The sequence below is a fragment of the Pneumocystis murina genome, assembly GCF_000349005.2.
Source record: "Pneumocystis murina B123 chromosome Unknown supercont1.16, whole genome shotgun sequence".
NCBI lineage: Eukaryota > Fungi > Ascomycota > Pneumocystomycetes > Pneumocystales > Pneumocystaceae > Pneumocystis > Pneumocystis murina.
Genome location: NW_017802374.1, coordinates 232,521 through 258,967, shown reverse-complemented (window position 1 = coordinate 258,967; position 26,447 = coordinate 232,521). Strand labels below are relative to the sequence as shown.

At 28.1% G+C, this 26,447-nt stretch overlaps 17 protein-coding genes and 1 non-coding gene across 18 annotated transcripts; 8 read left to right on the top strand and 10 right to left on the bottom strand.

Moving 5' to 3' along the window:
• Positions 1 to 43: 43 nt before the first annotated feature.
• PNEG_03581 (hypothetical protein) lies at positions 44 to 856 on the bottom strand (the record flags this gene model as incomplete). The annotated part of the gene is made up of 7 exons (XM_007877484.1): positions 44 to 76; positions 115 to 166; positions 209 to 414; positions 459 to 489; positions 542 to 639; positions 688 to 757; positions 801 to 856. 7 exons carry the CDS (start codon positions 854 to 856, stop codon positions 44 to 46), a joined length of 546 nt encoding a protein of 181 aa, XP_007875675.1.
• A 30-nt stretch (positions 857 to 886) lies between these two features.
• PNEG_03580 (hypothetical protein) lies at positions 887 to 2,083 on the top strand (the record flags this gene model as incomplete). The annotated part of the gene is made up of 3 exons (XM_007877482.1): positions 887 to 1,442; positions 1,490 to 1,892; positions 1,936 to 2,083. Exons 1-3 carry the CDS (start codon positions 911 to 913, stop codon positions 2,081 to 2,083), a joined length of 1,083 nt encoding a protein of 360 aa, XP_007875673.1. The 5' UTR covers positions 887 to 910.
• Positions 2,084 to 2,232: 149 nt separating this feature from the next.
• PNEG_03579 (40S ribosomal protein S17) lies at positions 2,233 to 3,003 on the bottom strand (the record flags this gene model as incomplete). The annotated part of the gene is made up of 4 exons (XM_007877481.1): positions 2,942 to 3,003; positions 2,685 to 2,738; positions 2,386 to 2,643; positions 2,233 to 2,337 (listed from the first exon to the last, which is right to left on the bottom strand). The coding sequence occupies exons 1-4, from the start codon at positions 2,942 to 2,944 to the stop codon at positions 2,233 to 2,235; spliced, it is 420 nt and encodes a 139-aa protein (XP_007875672.1). The 5' UTR covers positions 2,945 to 3,003.
• Positions 3,004 to 3,341: 338 nt separating this feature from the next.
• PNEG_03578 (hypothetical protein) lies at positions 3,342 to 3,781 on the bottom strand (the record flags this gene model as incomplete). The annotated part of the gene is made up of 3 exons (XM_007877480.1): positions 3,342 to 3,395; positions 3,441 to 3,534; positions 3,594 to 3,781. 3 exons carry the CDS (start codon positions 3,779 to 3,781, stop codon positions 3,342 to 3,344), a joined length of 336 nt encoding a protein of 111 aa, XP_007875671.1.
• Positions 3,782 to 3,938: 157 nt separating this feature from the next.
• Positions 3,939 to 5,514, bottom strand: PNEG_03577 (hypothetical protein; the record flags this gene model as incomplete). Its single annotated transcript, XM_007877479.1, has 4 exons — positions 5,080 to 5,514; positions 4,558 to 5,035; positions 4,404 to 4,510; positions 3,939 to 4,358 (listed from the first exon to the last, which is right to left on the bottom strand). The coding sequence occupies exons 1-4, from the start codon at positions 5,434 to 5,436 to the stop codon at positions 3,939 to 3,941; spliced, it is 1,362 nt and encodes a 453-aa protein (XP_007875670.1). The 5' UTR covers positions 5,437 to 5,514.
• Positions 5,515 to 5,787: 273 nt separating this feature from the next.
• Positions 5,788 to 7,054, top strand: PNEG_03576 (hypothetical protein). The gene is made up of 8 exons (XM_007877478.1): positions 5,788 to 6,023; positions 6,074 to 6,102; positions 6,162 to 6,235; positions 6,282 to 6,347; positions 6,390 to 6,465; positions 6,507 to 6,674; positions 6,722 to 6,766; positions 6,813 to 7,054. The coding sequence occupies exons 1-8, from the start codon at positions 5,864 to 5,866 to the stop codon at positions 6,987 to 6,989; spliced, it is 795 nt and encodes a 264-aa protein (XP_007875669.1). The 5' UTR covers positions 5,788 to 5,863; the 3' UTR covers positions 6,990 to 7,054.
• Positions 7,055 to 7,116: 62 nt separating this feature from the next.
• On the top strand, positions 7,117 to 9,372 carry PNEG_03575 (hypothetical protein). The gene is made up of 10 exons (XM_007877477.1): positions 7,117 to 7,156; positions 7,213 to 7,567; positions 7,627 to 7,756; positions 7,808 to 7,885; positions 7,938 to 8,003; positions 8,048 to 8,068; positions 8,112 to 8,416; positions 8,461 to 8,564; positions 8,608 to 9,202; positions 9,253 to 9,372. The coding sequence occupies exons 1-9, from the start codon at positions 7,135 to 7,137 to the stop codon at positions 9,159 to 9,161; spliced, it is 1,635 nt and encodes a 544-aa protein (XP_007875668.1). The 5' UTR covers positions 7,117 to 7,134; the 3' UTR covers positions 9,162 to 9,202; positions 9,253 to 9,372.
• On the bottom strand, positions 9,346 to 9,870 carry PNEG_03574 (hypothetical protein; the record flags this gene model as incomplete). Its single annotated transcript, XM_007877476.1, has 3 exons — positions 9,346 to 9,459; positions 9,503 to 9,587; positions 9,635 to 9,870. 3 exons carry the CDS (start codon positions 9,868 to 9,870, stop codon positions 9,346 to 9,348), a joined length of 435 nt encoding a protein of 144 aa, XP_007875667.1.
• A 36-nt stretch (positions 9,871 to 9,906) lies between these two features.
• Positions 9,907 to 11,699, top strand: PNEG_03573 (hypothetical protein). The gene is made up of 6 exons (XM_007877475.1): positions 9,907 to 9,945; positions 9,988 to 10,147; positions 10,190 to 10,330; positions 10,376 to 10,468; positions 10,515 to 11,337; positions 11,382 to 11,699. The coding sequence occupies exons 1-5, from the start codon at positions 9,943 to 9,945 to the stop codon at positions 10,541 to 10,543; spliced, it is 426 nt and encodes a 141-aa protein (XP_007875666.1). The 5' UTR covers positions 9,907 to 9,942; the 3' UTR covers positions 10,544 to 11,337; positions 11,382 to 11,699.
• On the bottom strand, positions 10,736 to 13,992 carry PNEG_03572 (hypothetical protein; the record flags this gene model as incomplete). The annotated part of the gene is made up of 11 exons (XM_007877474.1): positions 10,736 to 11,427; positions 11,475 to 11,583; positions 11,634 to 11,751; positions 11,792 to 11,979; positions 12,022 to 12,388; positions 12,433 to 12,616; positions 12,663 to 12,804; positions 12,846 to 13,315; positions 13,362 to 13,526; positions 13,577 to 13,783; positions 13,827 to 13,992. 11 exons carry the CDS (start codon positions 13,990 to 13,992, stop codon positions 10,736 to 10,738), a joined length of 2,808 nt encoding a protein of 935 aa, XP_007875665.1.
• A 1,302-nt stretch (positions 13,993 to 15,294) lies between these two features.
• Positions 15,295 to 15,962, bottom strand: PNEG_03571 (hypothetical protein; the record flags this gene model as incomplete). Its single annotated transcript, XM_007877473.1, has 1 exon — positions 15,295 to 15,962. The coding sequence occupies exon 1, from the start codon at positions 15,883 to 15,885 to the stop codon at positions 15,295 to 15,297; it is 591 nt and encodes a 196-aa protein (XP_007875664.1). The 5' UTR covers positions 15,886 to 15,962.
• A 101-nt stretch (positions 15,963 to 16,063) lies between these two features.
• Positions 16,064 to 18,446, top strand: PNEG_03570 (hypothetical protein; the record flags this gene model as incomplete). The annotated part of the gene is made up of 7 exons (XM_007877472.1): positions 16,064 to 16,114; positions 16,165 to 16,514; positions 16,560 to 16,730; positions 16,776 to 16,844; positions 16,886 to 17,488; positions 17,532 to 18,173; positions 18,222 to 18,446. The coding sequence occupies exons 1-7, from the start codon at positions 16,081 to 16,083 to the stop codon at positions 18,444 to 18,446; spliced, it is 2,094 nt and encodes a 697-aa protein (XP_007875663.1). The 5' UTR covers positions 16,064 to 16,080.
• Positions 18,447 to 18,535: 89 nt separating this feature from the next.
• On the bottom strand, positions 18,536 to 19,991 carry PNEG_03569 (queuine tRNA-ribosyltransferase; the record flags this gene model as incomplete). The annotated part of the gene is made up of 6 exons (XM_007877470.1): positions 19,816 to 19,991; positions 19,604 to 19,773; positions 19,099 to 19,558; positions 18,979 to 19,056; positions 18,772 to 18,937; positions 18,536 to 18,729 (listed from the first exon to the last, which is right to left on the bottom strand). The coding sequence occupies exons 3-6, from the start codon at positions 19,549 to 19,551 to the stop codon at positions 18,536 to 18,538; spliced, it is 891 nt and encodes a 296-aa protein (XP_007875661.1). The 5' UTR covers positions 19,552 to 19,558; positions 19,604 to 19,773; positions 19,816 to 19,991.
• A 79-nt stretch (positions 19,992 to 20,070) lies between these two features.
• On the top strand, positions 20,071 to 20,150 carry PNEG_05051. Its single transcript has one exon. It is a non-coding gene; the product is annotated as a tRNA-Arg (tRNA).
• A 355-nt stretch (positions 20,151 to 20,505) lies between these two features.
• Positions 20,506 to 21,658, bottom strand: PNEG_03567 (thymidylate synthase; the record flags this gene model as incomplete). Its single annotated transcript, XM_007877469.1, has 5 exons — positions 21,389 to 21,658; positions 21,057 to 21,344; positions 20,972 to 21,011; positions 20,737 to 20,915; positions 20,506 to 20,690 (listed from the first exon to the last, which is right to left on the bottom strand). Exons 1-5 carry the CDS (start codon positions 21,588 to 21,590, stop codon positions 20,506 to 20,508), a joined length of 894 nt encoding a protein of 297 aa, XP_007875660.1. The 5' UTR covers positions 21,591 to 21,658.
• Positions 21,659 to 21,850: 192 nt separating this feature from the next.
• On the top strand, positions 21,851 to 23,152 carry PNEG_03566 (hypothetical protein). Its single transcript, XM_007877468.1, has 5 exons — positions 21,851 to 22,291; positions 22,334 to 22,451; positions 22,503 to 22,631; positions 22,675 to 22,875; positions 22,918 to 23,152. Exons 1-5 carry the CDS (start codon positions 21,890 to 21,892, stop codon positions 23,121 to 23,123), a joined length of 1,056 nt encoding a protein of 351 aa, XP_007875659.1. The 5' UTR covers positions 21,851 to 21,889; the 3' UTR covers positions 23,124 to 23,152.
• Positions 23,153 to 23,276: 124 nt separating this feature from the next.
• On the top strand, positions 23,277 to 23,938 carry PNEG_03565 (hypothetical protein; the record flags this gene model as incomplete). Its single annotated transcript, XM_007877467.1, has 2 exons — positions 23,277 to 23,417; positions 23,464 to 23,938. The coding sequence occupies 2 exons, from the start codon at positions 23,277 to 23,279 to the stop codon at positions 23,761 to 23,763; spliced, it is 441 nt and encodes a 146-aa protein (XP_007875658.1). The 3' UTR covers positions 23,764 to 23,938.
• A 608-nt stretch (positions 23,939 to 24,546) lies between these two features.
• On the bottom strand, positions 24,547 to 26,408 carry PNEG_03564 (hypothetical protein). Its single transcript, XM_007877466.1, has 7 exons — positions 26,318 to 26,408; positions 26,119 to 26,237; positions 25,868 to 26,068; positions 25,212 to 25,822; positions 25,106 to 25,163; positions 24,844 to 25,053; positions 24,547 to 24,798 (listed from the first exon to the last, which is right to left on the bottom strand). The coding sequence occupies exons 1-7, from the start codon at positions 26,384 to 26,386 to the stop codon at positions 24,726 to 24,728; spliced, it is 1,341 nt and encodes a 446-aa protein (XP_007875657.1). The 5' UTR covers positions 26,387 to 26,408; the 3' UTR covers positions 24,547 to 24,725.
• Between the last annotated feature and the right edge of the window lie 39 nt (positions 26,409 to 26,447).

Genomic DNA, 26,447 nt, shown 5'->3' with positions numbered 1-26,447 from the left:
AAGGTGCATGTTTGGTGTTTTCTATGTATAGATTGATAATGTTTTAGTTATATGAAAATACAGAATATTCGAGATGCTATGAAAATTAGTAATGAAAATAAAAATAATGAATACATTTCTTTCGTGTTCCCAAGCGAGCCAATCGCTTCTGGTAATTGGTAGCAATCTAGATATTAGATATATTTTTGTGAAAAACAAATGCAATTACCCCATCCATTGCATTTTTATCAATCCAAGAGCAATTGTAACCAGTTGAATAAGCACGAATAATAATTTGGGAAGAAAAAGTTTAGAATGTGTTTTAGGTGATTCTAAATGAACAAAGACTTTGTTTATATTCGAGATACTCTTTATAGGATTCCAAAAAAGCATAAATGTCATAATTAAAGAAAATATTTGGAGACTATTTCCTGACTAAAATTATATAAGATTTTAATCATATTATTAGAAAAAAATGCCATGTATGCCATTATAATAGACATAGGTAACCTGAAAAAAAGAAATATATTTAATTATTTTCTCATAAACTTTGAATTCTTACATTTTGGCTGGTGCCAAAGCTACTTCCCATGCTTTTTTTATCTTTAATAGTTCTGTTTTTTCTGTAGAGAGTGTAGGTAAAGAAGATTTCAATGCTTTCTAAAGCTTCATAAGACGTCATTGTTTATTGAATTGTGGTGATAATACTGTTTGAATTCCTTCATCTGAAATATAACCTGGAGGATCTGCAAATTTTCGTTCACTTATTAAAGTTCCCCTAGAAAAAAACTTAATATTTAGCTAATCCTAAAATAACGCACCTCTTTTTTGCGTAGATAAACTCTTCAACCCATTCAGTATTTATATCGGTTTCCATGCTATAGATTTTTAATACAAGGATCTGACCGATATCGAACAATAAAAGATTAAGATGCCAAGAAGATCTAATGATACAACACGTATAGAGCCAGTGCGCGCTCAACAGAATTCTTCTAGTATTCCCTCATATTTCCCTCGGTTTCCGCGTAAATCTTATTTGGGAAGGTATGGAACATCTTTGACTATGGCAAAAACTTCTATAGTGGATTTGGATGAATCAGAAACAAATGATGTATTTAAAGACCCTTCTGGTACTTCGAATGTCGGCTCTTCTATATGCCAAAATGAACTTTCTATAGTATTAGATGATCATAGTGATAAATTTGTAGATACGAGTATAAATGGGTCAGAAACAAGTATACAAAGTTTATCAGATGAAAAATCATTAGATTCTACAGATTCTTTTGAGAAGCAGGCGCATACAGTTTGTGACGAAAAACAAGCTGATGTTCTTTCATCAATCCAGCAAACTGAATGGAAAAGAGACGCTGTTTTCACAACTAAAGATGTTAATATTGAAGTTAAGGAAAAGGATATATCTAATAAAAAAGACGAAATTTTATCTTTAGAACAGGAATTACGTGGTTAATTGTCATTTCTCTATATAAGACATATATTAAGATAGATATAGAAGAGAAACATGTGGATCATAATCAATTGTATGATGAGAAAGAGGAAATTAACAATAAAGAAGCATCGGAAGTTTCTGTTGATGAATCTTATTGTTTACAAAAAAATGAAGAAATTGTACAGGAAGAGTCTTGCAATCATGTATCGTTAGACGTAACTGCAGATGATAGCTCTTCTGATATTCAAGCTTCTCAGAAGGATCCTCCATCATTAGCTGAGGAATCTTATATTTCACTCTCAGTATATCCTAAAGGAGATAAATTTCCTCCGCCATCACTTCCTGATGATTTTTCTGAACAAGAAAGAGCTTATGCTATGTTAACTATCAAAGAATGGGAAGATAAAGGCTTAGAAATATCGAAAAGAGGTTTTCAATTAATTGAAAAAGTTATTTTGCTGCGGAAGTGCTATCTTTCAATTGCTTTATGATAAAACTGATAAAATTAGGCGAAAAGAGGAGCTTCTATTTGAAGTACAAAATATGATTGATGTACATGCTGAAAAACTTATTCAGCGAGAAGAAAGTTTACGTTTACGAGCATTAGATGTTAAAAAACGTGGAAGGGAATTACTGGATGATGTAGGTGCATATTGAATTAAAAAATATAAATGATAATAGGTTTGATGCTTTATATAATTGGCTAGCTGATTATTCGAAATATAGATAATGGAAATTCAGAATGTAAAAAGACAATATGTTTATATAAATAAATTTTGCATATATTTTTTCCTTTCTGTTTAAATTTAAGGACGCCTTTGGTTTCTAAATGTTTGTTGTTCAACTGCACCTGCTAGTGATGTATTTACAGTGACCGCAACGGAATCATAGCCTATTGCCTTTAACATATTCTTTATAAAGTAAAAAGCAGTTCAATAAATTAAGTATAAAAATGTCACCTTAGTGTCAATATCTACTTCAAGTGCTGTAACATTCGTACTAAGAGCAGATATCTCTGGAACATATTGATCTTTTCTTTCTCTTTCCTCTTCTTGAAGTTTGAAACTAATCCCACAGACTGGCCCTTTTTGTATTCTTTTCATCAAATGTGTTGTATATCCCGCAATTTTATTTCTTAATTTTTTTGAAGCGATAATAGCTACTTCATCACAAACTTTCTTATTTGTATGAAAATCACGAGTTAGCCGAGGATAATACTAAAGCCGTTAAAAGCTATACCCAAAATTCCTATCTCTACTTTTTCAATAATTACTCGTGAAGCACGTTTAACAGTTTTAGTTCTAACACGACCCTATAAAAAAAATTAATACTTGTTCAAATAAGAGTTAATAGAATTTAAGAAAAACTATAATCAAAAGTAAAGTACGCTTACGTAACCTATTTATATTCAATAAGAAGATAATTGTTTCAAAATTTATCATTTTCATATTAAAACTTTTTCTTTAATGTAAAATAGTTGATAGTTTTTTTTTAATTCCATATCAAAGTTCTTACCATATTATTTTTGAATCTTTAGGAATACTGTGTTAAGATTGTTTGAATATAGTTTGTTTTTTTTTTATTTTTTAAAAAAGTACAACTTTAATAGTCTTAAGGTGAAGTTGCAAAGGTTCCTATCGTAAGAGTTTCCGAGAAAAGCAGTCCAACGCAAATTTCAAGGAAATAAAAATACGTATAGCTTATGAAATTATTTTGTAGATCATGATTTTTTTTTGTTTAGAAATACTTCTTTTTATTAAATCAAATATCTTTTTTTTATATAATGATTTATAAAAAAGGAAAAAATAGATTATATTATCAAGAAATTCTTAAAATGTTATTTAAATGTCTTTAAAAATAATGTTTGATTAATAGAATTTTTTGTTGATGTGTTTTGTATTTAAATATTTAGTATTTAGGAAATTGCAAAAGGCTCTGATATTAAAGCCTTGGATATTATGTATAAATACTAAATATTAATTAAGTAGTGTCCTTTAGTAAATAAGGTTTATACATTCTTGGCTGTTTCTACGCCTTGTAATTCGTAGGCTAACCATAGCTCACATCTACGACAAGTATACATCCAGCGTTTTTCATAACCATTTTCTCTGTAAAAAAAATTATGTTATAAATGTATGTAAAGATTTTTTTATGATAGTTATTTTACCTTTCTAATATTAATGGTTCTGGTTGCTTTATAAATGTTATTCGAAAAGTATGTTTTGTTTTGTTAACTATTAAAGCATTATCGTATTGTCTTTTTGGAAGGTTTTTGAGATCAGTAGAAATGGATAAAGAATATTCACCACATATGCAAAAGTAACTGTTAAAATCCTTGAGAGAAACTTCTTTCATATTAGATAAATATACATTTGGAATTATATATTAAAATATAAAATATTTGTTCCAGATGAAGAGCTTAAATCAAAAATATTATTAAAAATATACGCAAATGGTATAAGATATTAGATTTATGAATGATATATACAAAAAACAAATATCATGTATTTCTCTATGTAGAATCTTTATTTTTAATCCATCCTTGACTAATCATAAAATCCACAATTCTTGAAGTTTTACTTATATCGATTTTTATCAACTCACGAGCTTGTCTTTTTTTTAACTGCCATCCTGTTTTTATGAGTTTTCGGAAAATAATATCTTTAATAACAAGATATGGTTTCGGTAAAATGTGTAGCTGATTACAAAGTGTTTGTTCTGCAAGTGTAAGTAGATGCAGCCCTGATGCTGATGATATATTAGAGATGATTGGTTTTCTTAAAGGTTTGGAAATGGAATCTTTTGTTTGATTAAAAGAAATGTATTCCTCTTGAGAAACAGATTGCGGAAGCTTCCCTGTTAAGTTTTTTGTATGACGTGAAATATATCGATCAGAAGCCATTAAAGATAGTGGATTTTTCATTGTTAGTTGCTGATTTAAATTAAATTTAAATATTAAAATAATGTATTTTGTTACCTTCTGGGATCTATCGCGTTCATATTTCTGACCCTGTTCTAGTGTAGTAAAGCCGTTTTGTCTCCATTTTTGCAGTTCTGCAATTTTTCTTCGAATTTTTAATTCATCTATATTTTATAAAAAAAGTTTTTGGTAACTTTAAAAGGATATTTACTTAATAACCCTTCCACAAATGCATCATAATCTCTAGAATTTTGTAACCTAGCAAAGGCTTTGGTTTTATTAATAAGTTCTCTTTCATCTTTAGTTCTTTTCTTTTCATTAGCTAATTTTTTCCTATAATCTAAAAGCCCATGCTCAAATATGACTTTCTTTCTTTCTGCACGTTTATCCAATTTAGAATTATATATATCCAATATTGTTAATTTTAATTCTATAACATCTTCTGCATTTTCTGAAATATCTTCGTCAAAATTTATGTCTTTGATTGTAAGTTCTGCATCATTTTCATATTCTGTCTCAAATTCAAGTCGACCCGGCATATATCCTTGTATTTCATGACAAGATGGAGTAGAAACTACCGGCTTTTGTTTTTGTGGAGGAACAAGTCTGTCTGTTGTAGAAAATTTTCCAATTCTTTCTTTTCTACGTTTTTGAAATTCTTCACGATCAATATCAAAGGGTAAACGTTTCTTATAGAAAGTTACATTTTGTTTAGAAATTAATAAAAAAATACCGCGTAGGGAAAAGAAGGACTAGATATATATATATCATGATAATGCTTTTCGCATTCTTCTTTGGACCTTCCATTTCCGAGATAATCAGCGACATCCTGCCAATTGCCAAGTCCATAGCTGTCAAGACCTTCTATAAGCATTAATTCTTCATCGGCTCCCCAGTCTTTATCGAAAATAGGAAATGAAGGCTGCTCAATAACTCTGTACGAATGATCAGATTTATGAGTGCCTATTTCAGAACCTGATGCAAAACATGGTATACAAAGGTCAAAGTCATTACATTTTGCGCACCGAATATGTGTAATTCGAGAAATATCCAGAGCACAAATATCACAATGATATTTATTTAAGGGCATGCCTTGATTTTAAATATTATCTGTTCCTTAGAAAAATGATTAAATCTATAGAAAATTTAAATGACTTCTAAAAAGATAATTTTAAAAAAATATTTTTTTCAAAAGCTTATAGTTTTGATAATAAATTAATTTAACCTATTCGGATTCCCAATAAAAGCCATATAATTAATATGTTATTTCTATATTTCTTAATGATATTATACTTTATTTATTTTTAGTCTTATTGTATGAATACTAAATGTTCGTTTTTTTTTAAATATAAAATTAATATATTTATTTTAATAAAAAAAACAAAATTGAATAGTAAGATATAAAATATTTTAAGTTTTAAAATAATATAATAAGGTCTTTGAATGAACAAATAATATTTTGATTTTGATTGAGTTTTTAATAGTCGACGAGGTTTGGAACTTGAAACATATAAAAAATGATAAAACGATTTTTTCTTACAAAAGATGTTACTTTAAATTCATCTCGCTCTCTTTCTCCTAATAAGAATGTTTTGAAAAGCTGCATGAGATATCTTTTATATAAACCAAGATCTTGTTTTTTTCATAATAATATTATACAAAGTCGTATATCTTTTAGTAAGTAAGACGTGTTAGGAATTAGATAGTTTGATTTAAATTTTTCAAAGATCATATAAATACTCCAGAGAATAATCCTGTATGAACAAGATTCTTAAAACTGCTGATTTTTTGGCTAAATTAATATTATACCTTTAGGATATCCCATTCGAATTTACTCCAGAGAATTTGAAGCGTTCCAAGGAAATAATTAATAGATATCCTAGTGAATGGTTCTATCTATTTATATTTATTTGTTTATATTGATGAATTTATTAGGAAAAAAGCTGCTGTTATGCCGCTTCTTGATTTAGGACAACGTCAATTAGGCTATACTAGTATTAGGTAAGAATTTTTTCTTTTGATTAGTTTTTAAAATATTTCAAGTATTATGGATTATGTTGCGAAGCTTTTAAATATTCCAAAAATGCGTGTTTACGAAATAGCAACCTTTTATACAATGGTATATTATATCGATTTATTTAAAAATATTCATGTTTCTAGTATAATCGTCAACCCGTAGGAACTTTAGTGCAGGTTTGTACAACAACACCATGTCAGCTTTGCGGATCAGATCAAATTCTAAAAGCTGTACAAGATTATTTAGGAGTTTCACCTGGCGGTACTACATCTGACGGCAAATTTACACTTATGGAAATGGAATGTGCAGGGGCAAGCGTTATTTTTATTTATTTGTTTTTTTTTTTTAATTTTTAAAGGCATGTGTTAATGCTCCTCTTTTTACTGTCGGCGATAATTATTATGTATGTATTATATTGATTTTTTTGTATCTACTAATTAAGAAAAAAGGAAGATCTTGATCCTAATACTTGTATTGAGATTCTAAAAATGATAAGAGCGGGTAAATTCCCAAAACATGGTCCACAATCTGGTCGTAAAAGTTGTGAGCCTAAATCGGGGCTTACATCTCTTACTGATGAACCATGGACTTCTTCTACTGTGCTTCGGAAAGATGGTGCTTTATAATGAAATGTTTGGTTGTGTTTTAATGTTTTTGTATTTTTTATAATAATATATTTTAATTTTTTTGCTCGTGACTTAAGTTTGTACGATCTCGGGACAAATTTTGGCTTTTATAAATACATGGAAAAGAGCTTGTATCAATAAATAGATGTCTTGGAAGCTGTCAAAAAGTAAGAGGTTAAGAATTATGATTATATAATATAGTGATTAATAATTTTTGTGGTAGAATTTAGAAATTCAACTCAGGGAATTTCATCTAATCGAGAATCATTAGGATCTATGAACTCAGATAATACGATTGCGCAGAAGCCTTTGCAGGATGAAGAATATGTAGTTAGACCTGGGATTCTTTCTGTAACAGTTGTGGAAGCAGTAAACTTAAGTCTTCCTCCTGGTATTTCTTCACCGGAATCATCTTCTGCAGAAAGACATTATACAGTTAATGAGAAAAAAGGATCGCAGGACCGTTCTTTATTTTTTCCATATCTTGTTCTTGAATTTGATAAGAATCAAGTTTTGGTTGACGCTTTGGATGGATCTAGTACGATATGTCATCCTCGATGGGAATATAAAGTAAATTTGTAAGAGTTAAATCTATATAATTGAAACTTTTCCATGTGTTTAATATTTAATTTCGTAGTGATGTTTTGAAGCCTTCCCAGCTTTCTATTCAGTGTTATTTACGTTTAGGTCAAATACAAAAAGGACATGGTTCCGGGAATCATATATATTTGGGCGGAATAAAATTTATTCCTAATTTTTCTGAAATTGTAGGTTTATTCTTCTGTTTTTTTTTTCATTCTTATTCTCTTTTAAAATAGCCATTTAAGGATGAGTGGCTGTCTATGCATGGTGGAACTGGGCAAATACGGTTACAAATTTCTTACAAGTCAAATAAGGTTTGATCTTTTGCTGGAATATTAGTATTATTTTTTTGTAATATTTTGCTAGAGTTCTCCTATTACAATAGATTCGTTTAAATTACTTAAGGTTGTAGGTAGAGGATCATTTGGGAAAGTATGTTTATTATTTAATATAATGATTTATTGATTTTTGAAAAGGTAATGCAAGTTCGAAAAATTGTGAATTTTTTATTTTCAATGATTTCCTTTAATTCTTGCTTAGGATACATCATGTATATATGCTCTTAAAACGATTAGAAAGGCGCATATTGTTTCGCGATCAGAGGTAAATCATACTTTGGCTGAACGTACAGTTCTTGCTCAGATCAACAATCCTTTTATTGTTCCTTTAAAATTTTCATTTCAGTCGCCTGAAAAACTATATTTGGTTTTAGCTTTTGTTAATGGTGGCGAGCTCTTTTATCATCTTCAGCGTGAAGGACGCTTTGATCTTGAGCGTTCTAGGTTTTATGCTGCTGAACTACTTTGCGCATTGGAATGTTTACATAGTTTTAATGTGATTTATCGGTAAGAAATTATTATTTTATATATTGAAATTCAATATTTTTTAGTGATTTAAAGCCCGAAAATATTTTATTAGATTACATAGGTCACATTGCTTTATGTGATTTTGGTTTATGTAAATTAAATATCGCTGAATCCGAAAAAACAAATAGTATTTTTATATATTTCGGTTGAATAATGCTAAATTTTTTAAGCATTTTGTGGTACTCCAGAATATTTGGCACCCGAGCTTTTATTGGGCCAAGGATACACTAAGGCAGTAGATTGGTGGACATTGGGTGTTCTTTTATATGAAATGCTTACTGGGCTTCCTCCATTTTATAATGAAAATACAAATGAAATGTATCGTAGAATCTTGCAAGATCCTTTGCGGTTTCCAGATGATATTGACAAGGAAGCAAGAAGCTTATTGGCTGGACTCTTAACACGTAATCCTGAAAAGAGATTGGGGAATTTGGGTGCGGCAGAAATTAAATCTCATCCTTTTTTTTCAAGTATTGATTGGAAAAAATTATATGCAAAAAAGATACAGCCTCCTTTTAAACCGAATGTGGAAAATGTTGCTGATACAAGCAATTTTGATCAAGAGTTTACAAATGAAACTCCTATTGATTCTGTTGCTGATGATTCACATTTATCGGAAACAATTCAGCGGAAGTTTCAAGATTGGAGCTATCATGGATCAAATGTAATTGATAGCTGTAATAATAATATGATTAGTGAGGGTTTAGAAAGTGTAGTGGAGTAAATATTGATTAAATATCTGAAACATACTCTAGGGAGAAAAGGGTAAATGCAAATTTGTTGATTAGGACTGTCAATTGATATGTGTTGAGCAGGTTTTAGTTATTTCATTTTCTTTTTTACTTATTTATTTTGTCGTTTTCGATTTTTGTAAGTGTTTTAGAATATTTTTTGGGCTATTATACGAATTATATCCAGAATTTTTTTTCCCATAATTCTTTATTATATTTATCTGTTAATTTTTCATCATTACCATATTTCTTCTGCCATTCAACGAAACCGCCTCGGAGGACATATACTTTCTAAATAATGGTAAGATTTTTCGTAGAAATAATAATAAGGTACTGGAAAAATCGTTTTTTCTTGTATGCCTTTTATATTATGTATTTTTTGTTGTTCTACTAAGAATAATCTTGCTCCTGCTGGTCCTCTACATTTTATAAATATTATTGTTTGTTTTATACAAATAAATAGAACCTCTGTTGAGAAAAGGAACAGTAAAATATAATTTCTTTTGCCTTTTTTGTTTCTTCAACAAGATTTAAAATATGTGATGATAGTTTGTACGAGGGGATATGTAATGCGCCTTTAATATGTCCACCAATAAAATCATCTTCTCTTACATCTACAATGATTATATCCTTTGCTTTATTTTCTGTATTTTTAAGTTTTAAGCAAAGTTCTTGAGGTTCAATATATGTAAAGTCTATCATCTGGATTTTTTGTTGCTATAGCAATAAATATTGTTTTTGTTTTCGTGCCAGAGATGAATATTATTTAAAAAAATGGTAAAAAATTAAGAATATTTGAATAGTTGCTTACTTTTAAAGGATTCATCAAATGTTGCTTATAAAGAGGCATTTTCATTGTTTGACAAGTATGGGAAAGGTACTGTTTCGAAAGAATGTATTGGGGATCTCTTAAGGGCAGTTGGTCAGAACCCCACGTTATCAGAAGTTTCAGAGATTGAAGAGTCTATTTTGGATGAAGGTATTTTTTTTCTTTGTTTTTCTTATATAAATTCGTTCATAGTTACTTTTGATACCTTTCTTCGTATTTTGAATAGGCCAAACGGATTTCGCCCAGTAAGCGACCACGCTGATTTTATTCGTGGATTTCAAGTATTTGATAAAGATTCTACGGGATTTATAGGTGTTGGGGAGCTTAAATATAGTATAAATAGTATCTTTTATTTTTAGATTTTTCTAATTTAATTAGTATTGACGAATCTTGGTGAGAAGTTGTCGGATGATGAAGTCAATGAGTTGTTAAAGGATGTTAATACTAAGGATGGTGTTGTAAATTATGGAGGTAAGTCCTATTAAATAATTTGCGTTTATAATTGAATTTTCTGTAGAATTCGTTAGAATGATTTTGTCCAATTAATATTGATTTGTGATTAAACATTAATGTTTTTTTTTGGGAATATATATTTCTCTAAGAAATGTATATAGATTCTTTCGTTGAATAGTTTCTGTTGGATTCTATGTTATAATGTCTATTCATGATTTCTATTTGAAATATTATAATTCTTGATTTAAATTAAAAATTGCTATAGCTATATTGATTGCCTTTTGACTAATAAATTTCTTCAATAGGAATGTATGAATCTCCGACTAGGAAGTCTGATGCCTTTTCAAGAATAATTACATATAATATTTGGAGATTTGCGATACAAAAAGCAGAAATACTAGAGCCTATCTCAAGCCAGCTTCCTTCATTTTTGACAAGATAGAAAAAATTTAATGTTAAAATATCTGATATACTTAAGACTATCATAAATAATGTTGATGGAGGGATTCCTAATTTCTGGTTAAGAATTCCTAAGTTAGCTGATATAATTATAAAAGGAATTAAGAGTTTAAATAGTAAAAGTGCTGCTTGAGAAAACGGATTAAATATAGGGATTAACCTATAAATTGAATCTAATGTAAAAGACGATATAGATGCAATGTTTCCTGTTCCAAAAAATGCCTCTTGTATAAAAAAAAGATAAAATAATGCTGTTCTTAGATTTTCGTGAAACAGAAGTTCTTGATTCTTTTCCAATCCCCTATTTCTGTCGCGAGGTGCGATTTTCAGTCTAATTTTATACTCAATCTGAACCCATAATGCCAAAGTGCTAAAAAAACACACATAGAAAATATTTTCATATGAAACAGAGAGAATAACAAAAGAAGGTGAGAACATTAAGAAAATTATAACGAGATTATGAATATAATAGTTCTTTTTCTTCATTAGCGTTATAAATGGAATTATTAAAGAAAAGACTTTAGTTAATAAGATATTAAATAAAATTTATGTGGGATTTTTATACCTAAAACTAGCCATCCGACCACCTGATTTCCAAATGGTAGGCCTTTTTTAGCTTGTAATGATAGTACGCTTAAATGTGTTACTACTATTGAAAGAATAAGCAAGCCTAGCTATAAAATGGCATTAACATAATTTGATATATATATGTATATATATATACCTGAAGACTGATGATAGTTTGAGGCATTTTAACCATAGTTTTATATTTTTTTAATAATAAGTCTCCAAAGATCAAATATATAGTCCCAAATAGAAACATAATAAAACCTCCAATTAAACTAAAATAATTAAAGTCTTATTTTTTAAAAAAATGAATACATTAAAGATAATCTTTCTTTTTTTACTGTATCAAATAAAGTAAATGTACTGGTTATAAAAGAATTTAACATCCATAAAGAAATTAATATTTTATTATCTCGAATAAATTTAATTCCATGAGTCAAAGGCCAAAATGAAACTAATATGAAGTATGCTGTAAAAACCTTCCTTTGAGAATATCCAATAACCTGATGTTGTTAATATTGTAAAATTATATAGTATACTCCTACTATAGTTTCCAAAAGGGTGATATATAGCATCGATTTTACAAAAAATATTGTATTTTTGTATGTTTTTTTTATATTTTTGAAAAAAAGTACATAACATTTGTAAATATTTTTTCTGTTAGTAAAAATATGTTCCCAAAAAAAAATAGGAAATATGATATATGCATAGTAAAATAATGGCGATTTTTCTATGTATAGTATAATAAATAGACCAATTAAAATAAATGAAAAAAATAAAGATGAAAAGATAGTTCTTTTAGGTTGATATGTATCTTTTGGAATATAGATATTGATAAGTTGAATAAACATAAATACTATCCATCCAAGATATCCCAATGTAATAATTGAACGTAAAAATAGAGAATCGTATCTAAAAAATAATGAAATTAGTGATCAATTTCAAATTTAATATACGTTTGTAGATATTGTAAGCCTTCTAAGCATATTTTTATCATTTCTTTACAAATTTTGATTGCTTCATTGTATTTATGGTCATCAATAAGAGTCTTGATATGATTTTTATAAGTATCTAAATTATGTGTTTTGTTATTCAAGTGTTTAAATGGTTTAAACGCAATTTTTGTTAAGGATTTATATTCTAAAATTTTATTAAATACAAATTTGTAGAATTGTTTTAATTTTACCATGTTTTATTTTATATTGTTCTGCTACTTCTAGTGCATTAGTAAAAGCTACCTGAGATTTAATATCAAGAGAGCATGATAAATAGTCTAAAGGTAGTTGACCAACAGAGTTCATAGGAAAATTTAGCCCAACAAGATAAGCCTGCTCATTTTATTGTAATTTTTATGAAACTAAATAAATACCATAAGTGGTGCAATGTCTGCTTGAAGAACATCCATACGTTTAACAGAACTAATGATCCAGTTTTTAGAAAATTCATCGTGGCCTGAAACATTTAGTTTATCTGGAGGATTTATCCCTGAGCCCCAGGCAATTAAAGGAGTGCGAGTATTATCTGGATGACCATCTCCATGTGTTCCTAAATCACTCATCCCATGATCAGAAGTAAATATCCATGCTGTTTTTCCGTCATTGTAATAATTCTCTATAAATTCCACGATTTTTTTGACTCCAGAATCCACTACTTTTATATTATTTAGGTATTCTTTTGAATATGGACGATATGAATGTCCAGTAGTATCTAGTCCAAGTAAATGAAGAAAAAAAATTATTTTATCTTGCGATAGTGCCTCCTTTATAGCTGAATTCGAAGTAGCATTTTCAAATAATTCTATTACTTTATCAAAAACCCATGTATCTAAAATAGTAGAATCTTTAATCATTGTAAGCATAGATATATGTTGTAAGTAATAAAAGACCTTTAGAAAAATCTTCCATTTCTTTTTCATACATAAATGTTTCAACTCTTGAAATATCAGATGCACCGTACGCAAACATAGGTAAAATATCTGGTGAACCGAAGGACCATGTATGTTGGGATTGATTAAAAACGGAGTCAAAATTAACAGGATTTGTTTTCCAGCCTATGTGTAGCATATTAGAATCTTCATAAGAGTATGCATATTTTTGATACCTTTAGTAACTGCGCTTACATCTTCATAGAAACCTGCTATAATAGCGACATGTCCAGGTCTAGATTCTGTTGGAACACGAGTATGAGATATTCCGAAACAACCTTTATTAAGTACAATTGATTGTAAAAATGGTGCGTATGTTTCATATATATTTGTTTCCGGATTTAAATATGATTCGAATAATTTATCTGCTCTTAGACCATCTCCTATATAATATTATGTATGAAAATTATGAAAAACCTAACAAACCAACTATAAGAAAAAGTCGCTTTGCTGGAATATGATTTTCAACTTTGAACTGTTGCATCCCATGGACTAATGGAGATGTAAAATAGATATCAAAGATAGATCGAAGATAAATAACATGGAATAAGATTCCTATAATTAATATACTTCTTCTAGAAAATCGAGGCATAATAGTTAGTTTATATTTTCGAACTTTATATGAACTTTATGTTTTTTAAGGCTAGAAAAATATTTTATTATTAATGCTTCTAAATAAAAATTTGTATTTTAAAACTTCTAAGATCACCTTTATTGCAAATTTTTAGATTGCGCTTATGAATGTGCCTGTATGAAAGATGGGTGTGAATTTTACAGAATAGATATTTGGGTTTTTAGAAAATTAGAAATAGAATTTTAAAAGCGAGAATTATAGTAAAAATGTATTTTGATGCGTTAATAACATATAAATAAATAATGGTATTCAAAAAATATAAAAAGGCTGCTATATATTATTGTAAAACATAATTTTAAGTTTATTTGTGTAACATTTCTAGTATTTGTAAAATTCTTAAGTATAGCTAATTAAAACTTTTGATTCATTGGATATTTATAAAAGCAAGTAAATATCTTTTTGATATACATGCATTTTATTTTTATATAGTAGTTTTTATTTGGATTTGTTACAATTTTTTATAAACTTTTATATAAATTTTAATGAATTTATTAAGTATTTTTTTATAATTAGTTATAAATATTATTGACTTGTATTTTATTTCATTTTTGGTCTATTTTTTTTTGAAATTCTATTATTTTATATATTTTTATTTTTATTTAGGATCTAAAATTTGTTTTATTGATTTATTATGTGATTTATAATAATTTCTTATATTTTCGTAACTCTTTAATAAAGGATTTACGTAGACTATAATTATTATTATTTATTGTATTTAATATTTCTATTTTTAATTATAAACTTCTAAATTTAGGTGAAAACAATATTTTAACATAAGATGATAATTATTTGATAGATTTATCAATGTTATATGTTTTTATTCAATTTCTTTATTATTTAAATAAGTAAAAAATATTTAAGAAAATGCTAAGTAGAAATTTTAAATTACAGTAAGATATCACTGTTTTTTTGTAGATTAAGTTATACAAAAAAATAGATACTTTTCAATTATATAAATGATATTCCTGGATATTTTATAGAACCTATATGTTAGTAATAAGATTTACGAGCTAGATAAATGCTTTTACAGTGTTATATTATATTTTTCGGAGTTTGAGGATGTATGTTTAATAACTGTTTTTTTAATTTAAAAATGTTTATGTAATTTTATATATCATTTTAATGTTAAAAAATCGAAAATGCTTGAAAAATAAATGAAATTTGTTCTTAAAGTTGTTAAATATCATATCTTAATGTTTCGTGGTGTTTCAAATATATATTATTATGTTATTTAGGAATATAATTAAGTGTTTTTGAAGTCTATATTCCTTTATGTTTCATTTCTTTCACAATAGAAACCAAACGACGTATACTAGCTCTGAAACGTTTTCTATGGCGTTCGCTGCGTAAACGGTTTCTTTTTCTCGTAGGTTTCTCATAAAACCTTCCCATTCTTTCATCACGTCGTACATTGTTTTGTTTCAGAAGAATATCTAAAGATCTCCATGAAGAAACAATATCTTGATTTCTTACTTCCCGAGATGCTGCTCGATTATAAATAGGCAATTTCTGATATTTATTTTTTAAATCATGGCTATCTTTTAAAGAATTAAGAGGCTTGAAGAAAGCTGATGATTGCCTGGATGTTTTTTTTAATGATGAAATAGGTTCAATGGTTTTTGAATTGTGATTATTATAAAATGATTCATTTACTTCTTTCTCTGGAAATAATATGCTTTTATCTTTTGTTTCTTTGCTGCATTTAAATGGAATTGTAGATAGATGTTTTATTTTTTTTCCTTGATATTTTCCTATTAAGATTTTTGTTCTCCATAATATAAATTTTTCTTGTAGAAAATTTGAAACTTTGTAATTTAAAAGATTTTGAGAAAAATGATTGATAATCTTCATATCCCATTTGTTTTGCAGAGGAATATTTTGCTCTTAAATTATATTTTTCTGTTTTTTTATGGATTTTTTTTATTAAAAGGAAATCGAATTTAAGCTCTTGAATTTATGATTTTGAAAAATCTATAAAAAAAAATATTGTATTGACGACAATTAAGAAGTTCTTTGTGGATACTTAAGTGTGATATTTATTAAACTATGTATTGTCCACCGCAAGGACCTTATGGAACAAGTAAACTTTATTATATATAGATGAATTGCAAATGTAATTATAATTTTTAGATCCTCTCTATGGATATCAAGGATATCAGACTTATCAGCAGAATTTGCAAGCGCCGCCTGGTTATGTTCCTAATGCTGTACAGTCTCAGTCTGTAGGATATGGGCTTCCAACAAATATATCGAAAATAGACTTTAATGCACCGGTTATTCATTTTGGAACAAATGTTAATCAAATGAAGCCTCAGGCTGCTGTAATCACATCTGCTCCTGTACTTGTATCGAGAACTGCTGCTGTTCGTGATACTCCGAGTCTTTTACAGCCACCTACTGTAGAACAACAACTTAGAACGTTATTTATTTGTTCTATTCCTGATTATTTGGATGACTTTTGGATTGATAAAATATTGAAAGTATTTTTTTTGAAAAAAAAAAAGATTAAAATTAATGCTTTTGAGTCTGTTGCGAAGTTGAAAGAATGGAAAAGAGCTAGTAATGCGACTGGCTCTCTTCGGAATTTTGGATTTGCAGAATATGATGATCCTGAACATGTACAGAGGGCTATTATAGCTTTAGAAAATCTTGTTATTCCTCCTCTTAAAGGAGATGGAGAAGGTTCTAAAATTATGGTAATTATATTATTTTTTTTATCATATTGTTTGTTGATTTGCAAGGTGGTAGTTGATCAAAAAACTCGTGAATATTTAGATGAATGGAATGAGACAAGGGAGAACAAGAATCCAGTATATATTATTTTTAATAAGTTGTTATTAATTTATTCTAGCAACGAGATCGAAGTCTTATTATGCAAGCTAAGAGCAATCTTACTAAAGTTCTTGAAGATTTTAAAGATCCTAATAAACGAGATCCAAAAAAAACATCTTCTGAAGATAGCTTTAGGGATTTACAAGCTTCTGAAAGCAAAGATACATCTAAGGTGGTTACTGTAACACTTAATGTAGATGATGAACTAGAAGATATACCTGTAGAGCACCGTGAGGCTGTTGCTCGTGAAATATCTTCCTTTAGAGAAAGATCTGAAAGAAGAGAACATGAGAAGTTAAAAAGGGAGGAAGAGACGGAAAGGAGAAGATTAGAGCTCGAAAGAATGTCTGGATTGTTTGTTTCCTCTAAATTTGCTTCTCAATCAAATAATTCCATTAGTCAAAGAGCAAGAAATAATAATATTCAACCTCCAAATTATTCTGACGACCTTTATGGTCAGATGTCGAAAGATTATCAAAAATCAATAACATTTGTATCAAAGGAAAGTAACGGTTATGTTCAGAGTCATGAAGATGAACTAGATGATACAAGAACATGTGAAGAAATAGAGAAAGAAAGAAGAAATAGAAAACAGAAAGAGCTGGAAGCTGCATTTCAAGAGGTAATATTATTTTATTTTATAATTTAATTTTTATATGTTTTAGAGAGAAAAAAGATGGTTAAATAGAGAAAAATCACGAACATCTGCGTTAGAGCGGGAAATGAATAGAGATAAAGAAGAAGCGTTTCGTGAGGCTAGAGATAGGGAAATTATGTCTCGTCGATTAGCTGAGTGGAATGATGATTTAGAAGCTGAAGCAGGTGTAGAAGAATATTATAAAGATAGATCATCGTGGTTGCGACATAGAGCAATATTTCGTACTAGAGAAATGGAAATGGATGCACGTGATCGAGCTTTAGAAGAACGTGAAGAAGTAGAAAAATCCAAAGCTAGTACAAACGTTGATTTTCTTTCCAAAAAGCAGGCTGCAGAATATAAACATGCTGAATCAGGAATTAGTAAAGATTCAGGAATTGGTCCTATTAGACTTACTCTTGGTTCTGCGAAGAAACAAACAGATGTTCCAAAAAGAGTTGTTTCAGAAGTTGAAAAACTTCTTGAAGATGATGATGATCATTATACTGGAAACAAAAAACCTGTATTATTGCCTCTAGAATATGATGATACCGAAGCTGCTGAGGATGATGAATCTAAAATTAGGAGAATTAAAGAAATTGTTGCATCCGTTCCCTCTGAAAAAGAGGGGTTATGGAGTTGGTCTATTAAATGGGACCGATTAACTGAAGTAAGTTATTTTGTTTTTATAGTTGAGATATTATTAATATAACATTAGTCTATTATTGAGGAAAAAATTCAACCATTTATTACAAAAAAGATTGTCGAATATGTTGGTGTTCAAGAAGATGATCTGATCAAGTTTATTTTAGATCATTTACGAAAAAAGGGTAGTGCTGAAGAACTCGCAAAGGAGTTGGAGATGGCTATGGACGAAGAAGCTGAATTGTTTGTTAATAAAGTATATAGATATGTTATTGTTATATCTGAAGCTTGTATATAGTTAAAATTTTTTTCTAATATAATTATTTTTGATAGTTGATCATTTTGAGTTATAATTTATGACTTTGAAATTTTAGGGGAATCTATAATTTATTCTAGAAGATTTATATTCACAGTATTTAAAGACTCGACAGCCCATTTGGGATAATTTTTTTCGGAATATAACTGATCAAATGTTTTTTTGACAAAGACAGGAAATTTGTCATGAATAATTGCATTTCTTATTTCTTTCATTAGGTTTAATTGATAATGAATATTGTGAATTGTTAATAAATGTGCAGCAACTAACTTCATTGGATGAAAATATAATAATAGTGATATTTTACCTGTCTCTTTACATACTATATGATGAATATACGTTCTTGTTATTCCCCATTCCCCTGGTTTACAGCAAGGGCATTTGCAATCTTTGTCGATAGGATTATAATCCTTCGAAAAACGTTGATTACGAAGATTCAAAACACCATATGGTGTAAGGGCATTACCAAAACGCTAGAAGATTAAAAAAGAAAAAGCAGATATTTAATACTTACTGCTGTTCGTGTAGGATATACACAATCAAATTGGTCAATTCCTAACGCAACACTAACGACGATATCTTCTGTATACCCCTAAATAAATTAATTGATATTTTTTTCTAGGTTGTTTTTTACAACACCCATGAGATATCTTGGTTTATTCGAAGGTAACAAATCTGTACAAACAGAAACTATTTTAAATGTTTTGGATTTTTCTTCTCCTCCACTTAGTCCACCTATAGCTATTCCAGGTGTTTCTCTTTTTATCATCTCTAGACAACATATTGTTCTTAATTTTTCATTAAGTCCTCCTTGAATAATTGCATAAAGACTCTGTTTTTCCGGATTCTTGTTTGCTGCGATGCAGCGATCAAGCCAGCGTATACTTCTCCACATTGCTTCTTCAATTCTTTCCAAAGGGGCAAGGGAATGGACAACGTCATCTAATTGCATCATAATATCGGAACCGATACTATTTTGTAATGAGATGGAATGCTCTGGCGTAAGAAGCATAAGAGATCCATCATAAGGACTATGGAATTCAACGCCTTCTTCAGTAACGCGAGATAACTTTAGAAGTGAAATCATTTGAAAGCTTATTAGCATTAGTTGAGTATTAGGATTTAGAAATCGATAATACCCTCCACTATCTGTCAATAAATTATGAGGCCATTGCTGAAATATGTGAGCTCCGCCAATTGCATCAAGAATAAATTGTCCTGGACGAAGACCAAGATGGTATGTATTGTTGAGTATAAGACGACAGCCAAGACGTTCTAATTGTTTAGATGTTATACCTTTTAATGTTGCCTACAAAGCTTAGCTAAATATATAAATGGTGGAATATTTAACTTGTGTAGCTGCAAAGTTATCAAAAATATTTTAAGTGAATGATATTTACCAACCGGCATAAATACGGGCGTCTCAACATTCCCATGAGGCAATGTAAGAAGACCTGCTCTTGCTTTTGATGTCGAACATTCTCGTATAATATTAAAGTTTAGTGCTTTGAGAGGCATGGTGCTTATAGGAAAGATAATTGATAATTAACAAAAATTAACTTTTGATACATTAATTTGCTATAAAAAAGCCATTTATAGACTATATGTCCATTTGGCGCAATGGTAGCGCATTCCTCTCCTATGCGTCAGAAGGAAAGGTTGCGGGTTCGAGTCCCGTAATGGATGGGTTTTCGTTCATCCATATAGTTTTTGTTAAGAACTTTAGTAATAAGGTTAAATGTGCTAGCTAATGAAGGATTTTAAACTGTTACTTTTCTATTGAAAATATCCTTTTGTTTAATCGTTAATTTTTTATAGTTACATTGTATTGTACATGAATATAGGACGACTTTTAGTAAAAGTCTAGAATCAGTGGTAGCATTTGTAAAAATATGCTGGTGTTATAACGTGTTAATTGTTTAAGTACTTAATTATGTATAGATTAGTTATATATTATATGAGTTGTTATTAATTTAACATGTTATTTTTTAAAAGTAAATCTAGTAGGATGAATGGAAAAAGTTATAATGCAATATATTTTTCAAACGGACATTTTCATTTTTATGGTTTCATATGGATGATAGTTTTGAATAATAAAATCGTCTAATGTAAAATCTTCAATGTTAGTGATTGAACGATTTAAAGAAAGAGTAGGAAAAGGTCGTGGTGAGCGTGTAAGTTGTTGCTGTAGTGCTGCAATGTGGTTTTTGTAAATATGACAATCACCTACAGATAATTAAAATTTGCTTTTTTTTTAAAAAATAGTGTTCACCCATGACATGGATAAAATCACCTGGATCAAGACTACAAACATGTGCAATCATACATGTTAGTAAAGCGTATGATGCAATATTAAAGGGAACGCCTAGCCCCATGTCACAAGAACGTTGATATAGTTGACATGAGAGTTCAGGTCGGTGGCTATTCGATGGTATATGAACATAAAATTGACTATATATAGTTGTAAGATTCATGGTTACCATATACAGGTTAAATATAAATATTACCAAAAGATGTGGCACGGAGGCAATGCCATTTTTTCTAAATCTAAATAGTAATAAGCAATGATATTGAATTGATAAAAAAGTATACCTGAAGGATTCCATGCTGAAAGTATGAGTCGGCGATCATATGGTGATGTTCGTATTTTTTGAATAATATTGGCTAATTGATCAACACCTTGTCCTATATAATTGGTTTTGCAATCGATATATTCTGCACCAAAATGCCTCCATTGAAATCCATAAATGGGGCCAAGATCACCTTCCTGGCGTTTGGTCAATCCAATTGAGTCAAGGTACTCTCGTGATCCATTTGCATCCCATATATGAATATTTTTCTCTTTAAGTTTTAAAGAATCTGTTTCTCCGCGAATAAACCCTATATAATATTAAGAAAATATGTACAAATTTTGGATATTTTACAAAGCAATTCTTCAATTACTCCACGTATAAAAACTCGTTTGGTTGTTAAAAGTGGTAAAGTTTTATTTCGAAGGGAAAACTTTAGTGGAGACGGTGCAAAAATAGATAGAGTCCCTGTTCCTGTCCTATCAGGGCGGTCTTCCCCATGGTTAATAATATGTTGTACTAAATTGAGATATTGTTGTTCTTCTGCATTTACCATGTTTTTAGGATATTAAGCGGCAATTCTTTTTCATTTACTTTATAAACAACAAAATTTTTAGGAAAAAAGTATCGTATAAAACTATAAAAGTAATTTTTTTTTAAAAAAAGATTATTGTTAATTTATTGCAAAGATTGCGGACACTCGATCAAATTCAGAACTTTAAAATTGTAATAAAAATATAAGTAATATTTATAATGGGGTTTTGTTAATTGATCTCTTTAGTTTTTCGGTATTACGTTTGTGTAGTTAGTTTATGCTTTTTTTTCCTATAGAAAGGTTTATATTTTGAGTCTGATATGCGTAAAAAACATACAAATATATCTAAAAATAAAGAACGAAAACACACGATTGACTGTGATTTTAGTTTTAATGAACAAGATGATAGCATAGATGAATTGGCATCGTCTTTAAAATCAAAAAGAAATCATACGAATAAAGAAACTCCATTGCGGAAAATATCAAATATAGGAAAATTTGACTTATCTGAGAAAGAAAATATTTTTTCAAGATATTCTGAAACAATAGAAGCAAATAGTTGCAAAAAGCGCTTTGAAAAGGGTACTACTCTGGAAAATAACTCCAAAGGTAGTCAAAAACATGTTCAACAAGAGGTATTACAAATAAGACAAAATGATTCGAAACGTAAGTTTTTAGATATTTATGACGAAAATATCGATATGGAAAAAAGGCTTGAAGAGGTAATTATTTCTTTAATTTTAAAGTAAATTAATAGTCACAAGACAATTCGAAAAATGGAAGAGTTTGAGGAAAAATATAACTGTCTTAAAAATCTTCGTCAGACAGAAGTTGAGTCTAATTTTCTTGCTTATCAAGAAATAGCTGAATCTAGGTTTAAGGGTAAATTATTTTTTTTTATATAATGCTTTTTTTCGTGTTTAATTTTAATAGCTTCTCAAGCACTTATTGATAGTCTTACTAAGGATATGGACATTAAGGATAAGAGATTGAACGAATTGTCATCTTGTCTAGTTGATTTAAAAGCACAAAAGAAAGAGTTTGAAAAAATATCTGAAAATTGTATATTTATTTTTACTATGACTATTTGTGTTGATTTTTTTAGTGAAATCTACAGAACAAGCTCTTAATCATGCAAAATCGCAAATTTCATATTTAAATACGAAACTTTCTTCACGCTCTAAGTTGTCTATGGTGCAATTGAAAGAAGAACTTTATAGTGATTTAACAGGATTGCTTATTCGTGATGTTAAGTCGGATTCTAAAAAGACTGTTTTTGATTGTTTGCAGACAGGCCGTAATGGAAGTAAGTTTTATTATTGTTATTTTTGAATATTAATGTATCTAGCTCTTCATTTTAAGCTTTCTCTTTTTTCTGACCCTTCTTCTCATTTACATGAGCGATTTTCTTATACTCCTCTTTTTGATCAAGAACGAGATGCTTTTCTTTTGAATTGTTTACCAGAATATCTCACTGATGAAATTATATTTGAAAAAGACCAAGCTGCTATGTTTAGTTGGAGATTATCAAGTGCTTTACAAAAGAAGGATTGATTAGCAACATTGTAATTATTTCAGTTTGTTTTTGGTAATTTTTATGCTTTATATGTATATATTAGATTATAAATATATAGTTAAATTTCGATAGAATTGTTTTATTATAGATATTGAAATAGTTTGCTTTTAAAAAAAATAATGGGTTAAATAATGAAAGTTCTTAAAAAGATTTTTAGGGGTTTTTATGGTCCAAAGCTTGTTCCTTATGTTAGTAAGATATATCCAGTATCTAATCTTAGATATATACAATATCCTTATGATATTACATCTCCATTATCTGTTAAATTGCATGTATTGGATATATATTGTCTTTTTTGTATTTTTTAATTTTTTTTAGGAAAGAAGAAAAGATATTTTTAAAAAAAGTCAAGTTTTTTGGGAAAATAATAATACTCTTTATTTTAGAAAAATGGAAATGTTTTACAATGATGTCATTAAAAAAAAAGGCGTAGTTACTGATGATGATATGATTGAGTTTTACAGGGATTATTTGAAGAGTTCTAGGTTAGAAATGAGGAAACATCAATGGTGGTGGTATCGGCAAATTTTTGGCATTTTGATAGATAGTTTTAAGGTCTGGGTAAATAATGTTGCAGACCATTCTTCTTTTTTTTTTCATGAATATAGAAAAAGATAGTGAATATGTTTGAGACTGTATATTGGATTGTGTTTATTTCCATAAACATTTTTAAATGATTAACTTTAGAAATTTCAGTAATGTAAAAAATATTTTGAAGTGAAATTAAGTTTAAAATTAATATTATACCTGCTAAAGTATGCAAATGTTTAATAAAAGGTTTTGAAAAATGTTATTAGTGCACTATTTGGTATGTTACTTTATAGTTATAAGTCATATTATAGTTATGATTTGTTTTATGTTATTTTTAATTAATTGGCTATATAGCCTTTGAACTTATAGTATAATTGTTATATTGATTAGTGAAGTTTTTCTAAGTTATATTTTTATGTATCTTTTTAATACTATTCATGATTTGATTATGGTTCTATATATTTATTGAAAACAAGTAATAGGTTTTTTATTTTGCAAATATAAATATTTTGAATTTTAAAGAAAAAATTATTTAAATTTTTAGTAAAAGTTAATTTTATATTCTTTTTTTTGAATTTTTATTTTTTAGAGATTATTAATTTTATAAAATATTGATAGTATAAAATGTTAATTCATATATAATTCAATTTTATATTATACATAATTTTTTGATAATAGACTTTTTTTAAACAATAGATGGAAAATTTTCTACTTGAAATATTTTTAGTTGAATTTATACAATGGGCGATATAATAATTATTAAACTATTAAAAGTATTGATATATAGTGTTATATATATATAAATAGATATATATTAAATTAAAACAATTAAATTTTATTAGTAAAAAAATAAATATCTATTACTTCCTATGTTTTTGAAATAAGTTATAAAACAAAAATAAATGAATTTCGAGAATAACTTCTTGATATATAAAATATTTTCAAATTTTATTACTTAAAGTAAACGATTAACTTTCTCTGTATTTAAAATTTTATTAATTAAATAAATTGTTTATGTGAATTAATGGTAAATTATTAATTTAGAATACTTAAAAATTATATCTCGAGCCAAATTCATACAGTATATTGGATAGTTTTTGTGCTCCATGATTTAATACTTCTCTTAAAAAATATTAGTTATTTAAATATGTTTTTTTTAGAAATGACCTGATATTTTCAATGTCATTGTATGCTGTATCTGCAAATTTTTGAATATACTCTTTAGCGGATTCCTCAAAACCTTTATAATCCCGAGTACTTGTATCATTTTCTCCATAATATTGGTCCGAAGAAATAGATTGAGCGCCATTAAATGCTTGTAAACGTAATTTGGTCTCTTCCTGAATAGCTGGGTTATATAAATCCCGCTGGAAATATCTATTTTTGGTCAATTATTAATGTAATCTAAAAACTGGAGAATAAATAATACTTGTCCGATGATATAGATTTTTGTCCAAAAAAATTATCACGAGCATATGTAATCTCATCTGAAATTAATTAATACTATCATCAATAATAAATATATGAAAATATACCATTACAAGGATTTCCTGTTGTTGATCTTTCTTTATAAGATAAGTTTGTTTCAATTGATTTGGGTGTACTTTTCGTTTGTCCAAAACATAATTTTTGAAAACCTGTTGTTGTTTCTTTAACAGAACTATTGGTTTTAGGATCTGATTCTGAATTTTCAGAAAACGATTTATTGGAGTTATTTAAATCATCTTTTTCTAATTCTATTTGATTTTTTTTGACAGTATGGCTTAAATTACTATTATTTTCTTTTCTTGCATTTTTTTCCGCTTCTTCAAAATCAAACGTTTCTGCTATTTTTTTGGCACCAAGCTTTTTGGTAAGTTTTGGTCCTGTTATTCCCGTTCTTTTATTTGTAGAAACATATGATCTTAATTTAGATGTGTTTAAAATACTATTTTCTTTTAATAAATTAGAATTCATAGAATCTTTATGATTGTTAGATATTTTTGTTGTATTATTGATCTCTGTTTTGTCCAAAAAAGAAGTTTTTGTATCACATGTTAAAGTAGATTTTTGAAACATATGGTCATTCCACTGAGTAAAAAAATCATCATCTGCATCATTACTTATTAATGAATGTTCATCATCATCTATTTTAATAGAAGAATTGCTGTTAAATAGATTAGAAGTTATATTTTAAATAGAAAATTAATACGATTTAGAATCCAAAAGAGCTCTTTGTTTTAATTCATCTTTGTATGATATAGCTGTTTTGCTAGTATATTTTGTTTTCACATCTTTTGAGTCTAAAATAGATGTTCCTCCATGTTTGGTAAAGTATTCTAATGCAGATAAATTTCCTCCCACTTTCATTATACGAAGCTGATCCCATGTCCATAAATCTAAAATAGTTGATCTATTTATCATAAAAATATGTTTTATTTCATAAAATAAAATATAAGTTACCTAACGAATGATATATGAACGCCTAAATTTCTATGAATTGAGCTACAATCTAGACAAATGTAAATTCCAAAAGTTGTTGCTGCCCATGTTGCGCCATTTGCTCCACAATCAAAACAGTTCTAGAAAAGTGTAAGAATCTGAAGTTAATATTCATTTATTTATTTTTAATATGTAGGTTTTTATTTTTAATTATTTTTACCTGATTATATTTTTGAGCTCTTAAATTCTTAAAAATTTTTTGACTTTCTTCTTTAGATGCATGAGTCATATTTAATTTATTTTGTTATTTTTAGAGGAAGAATTTAATAATAATTAAAAAGAAATAAATT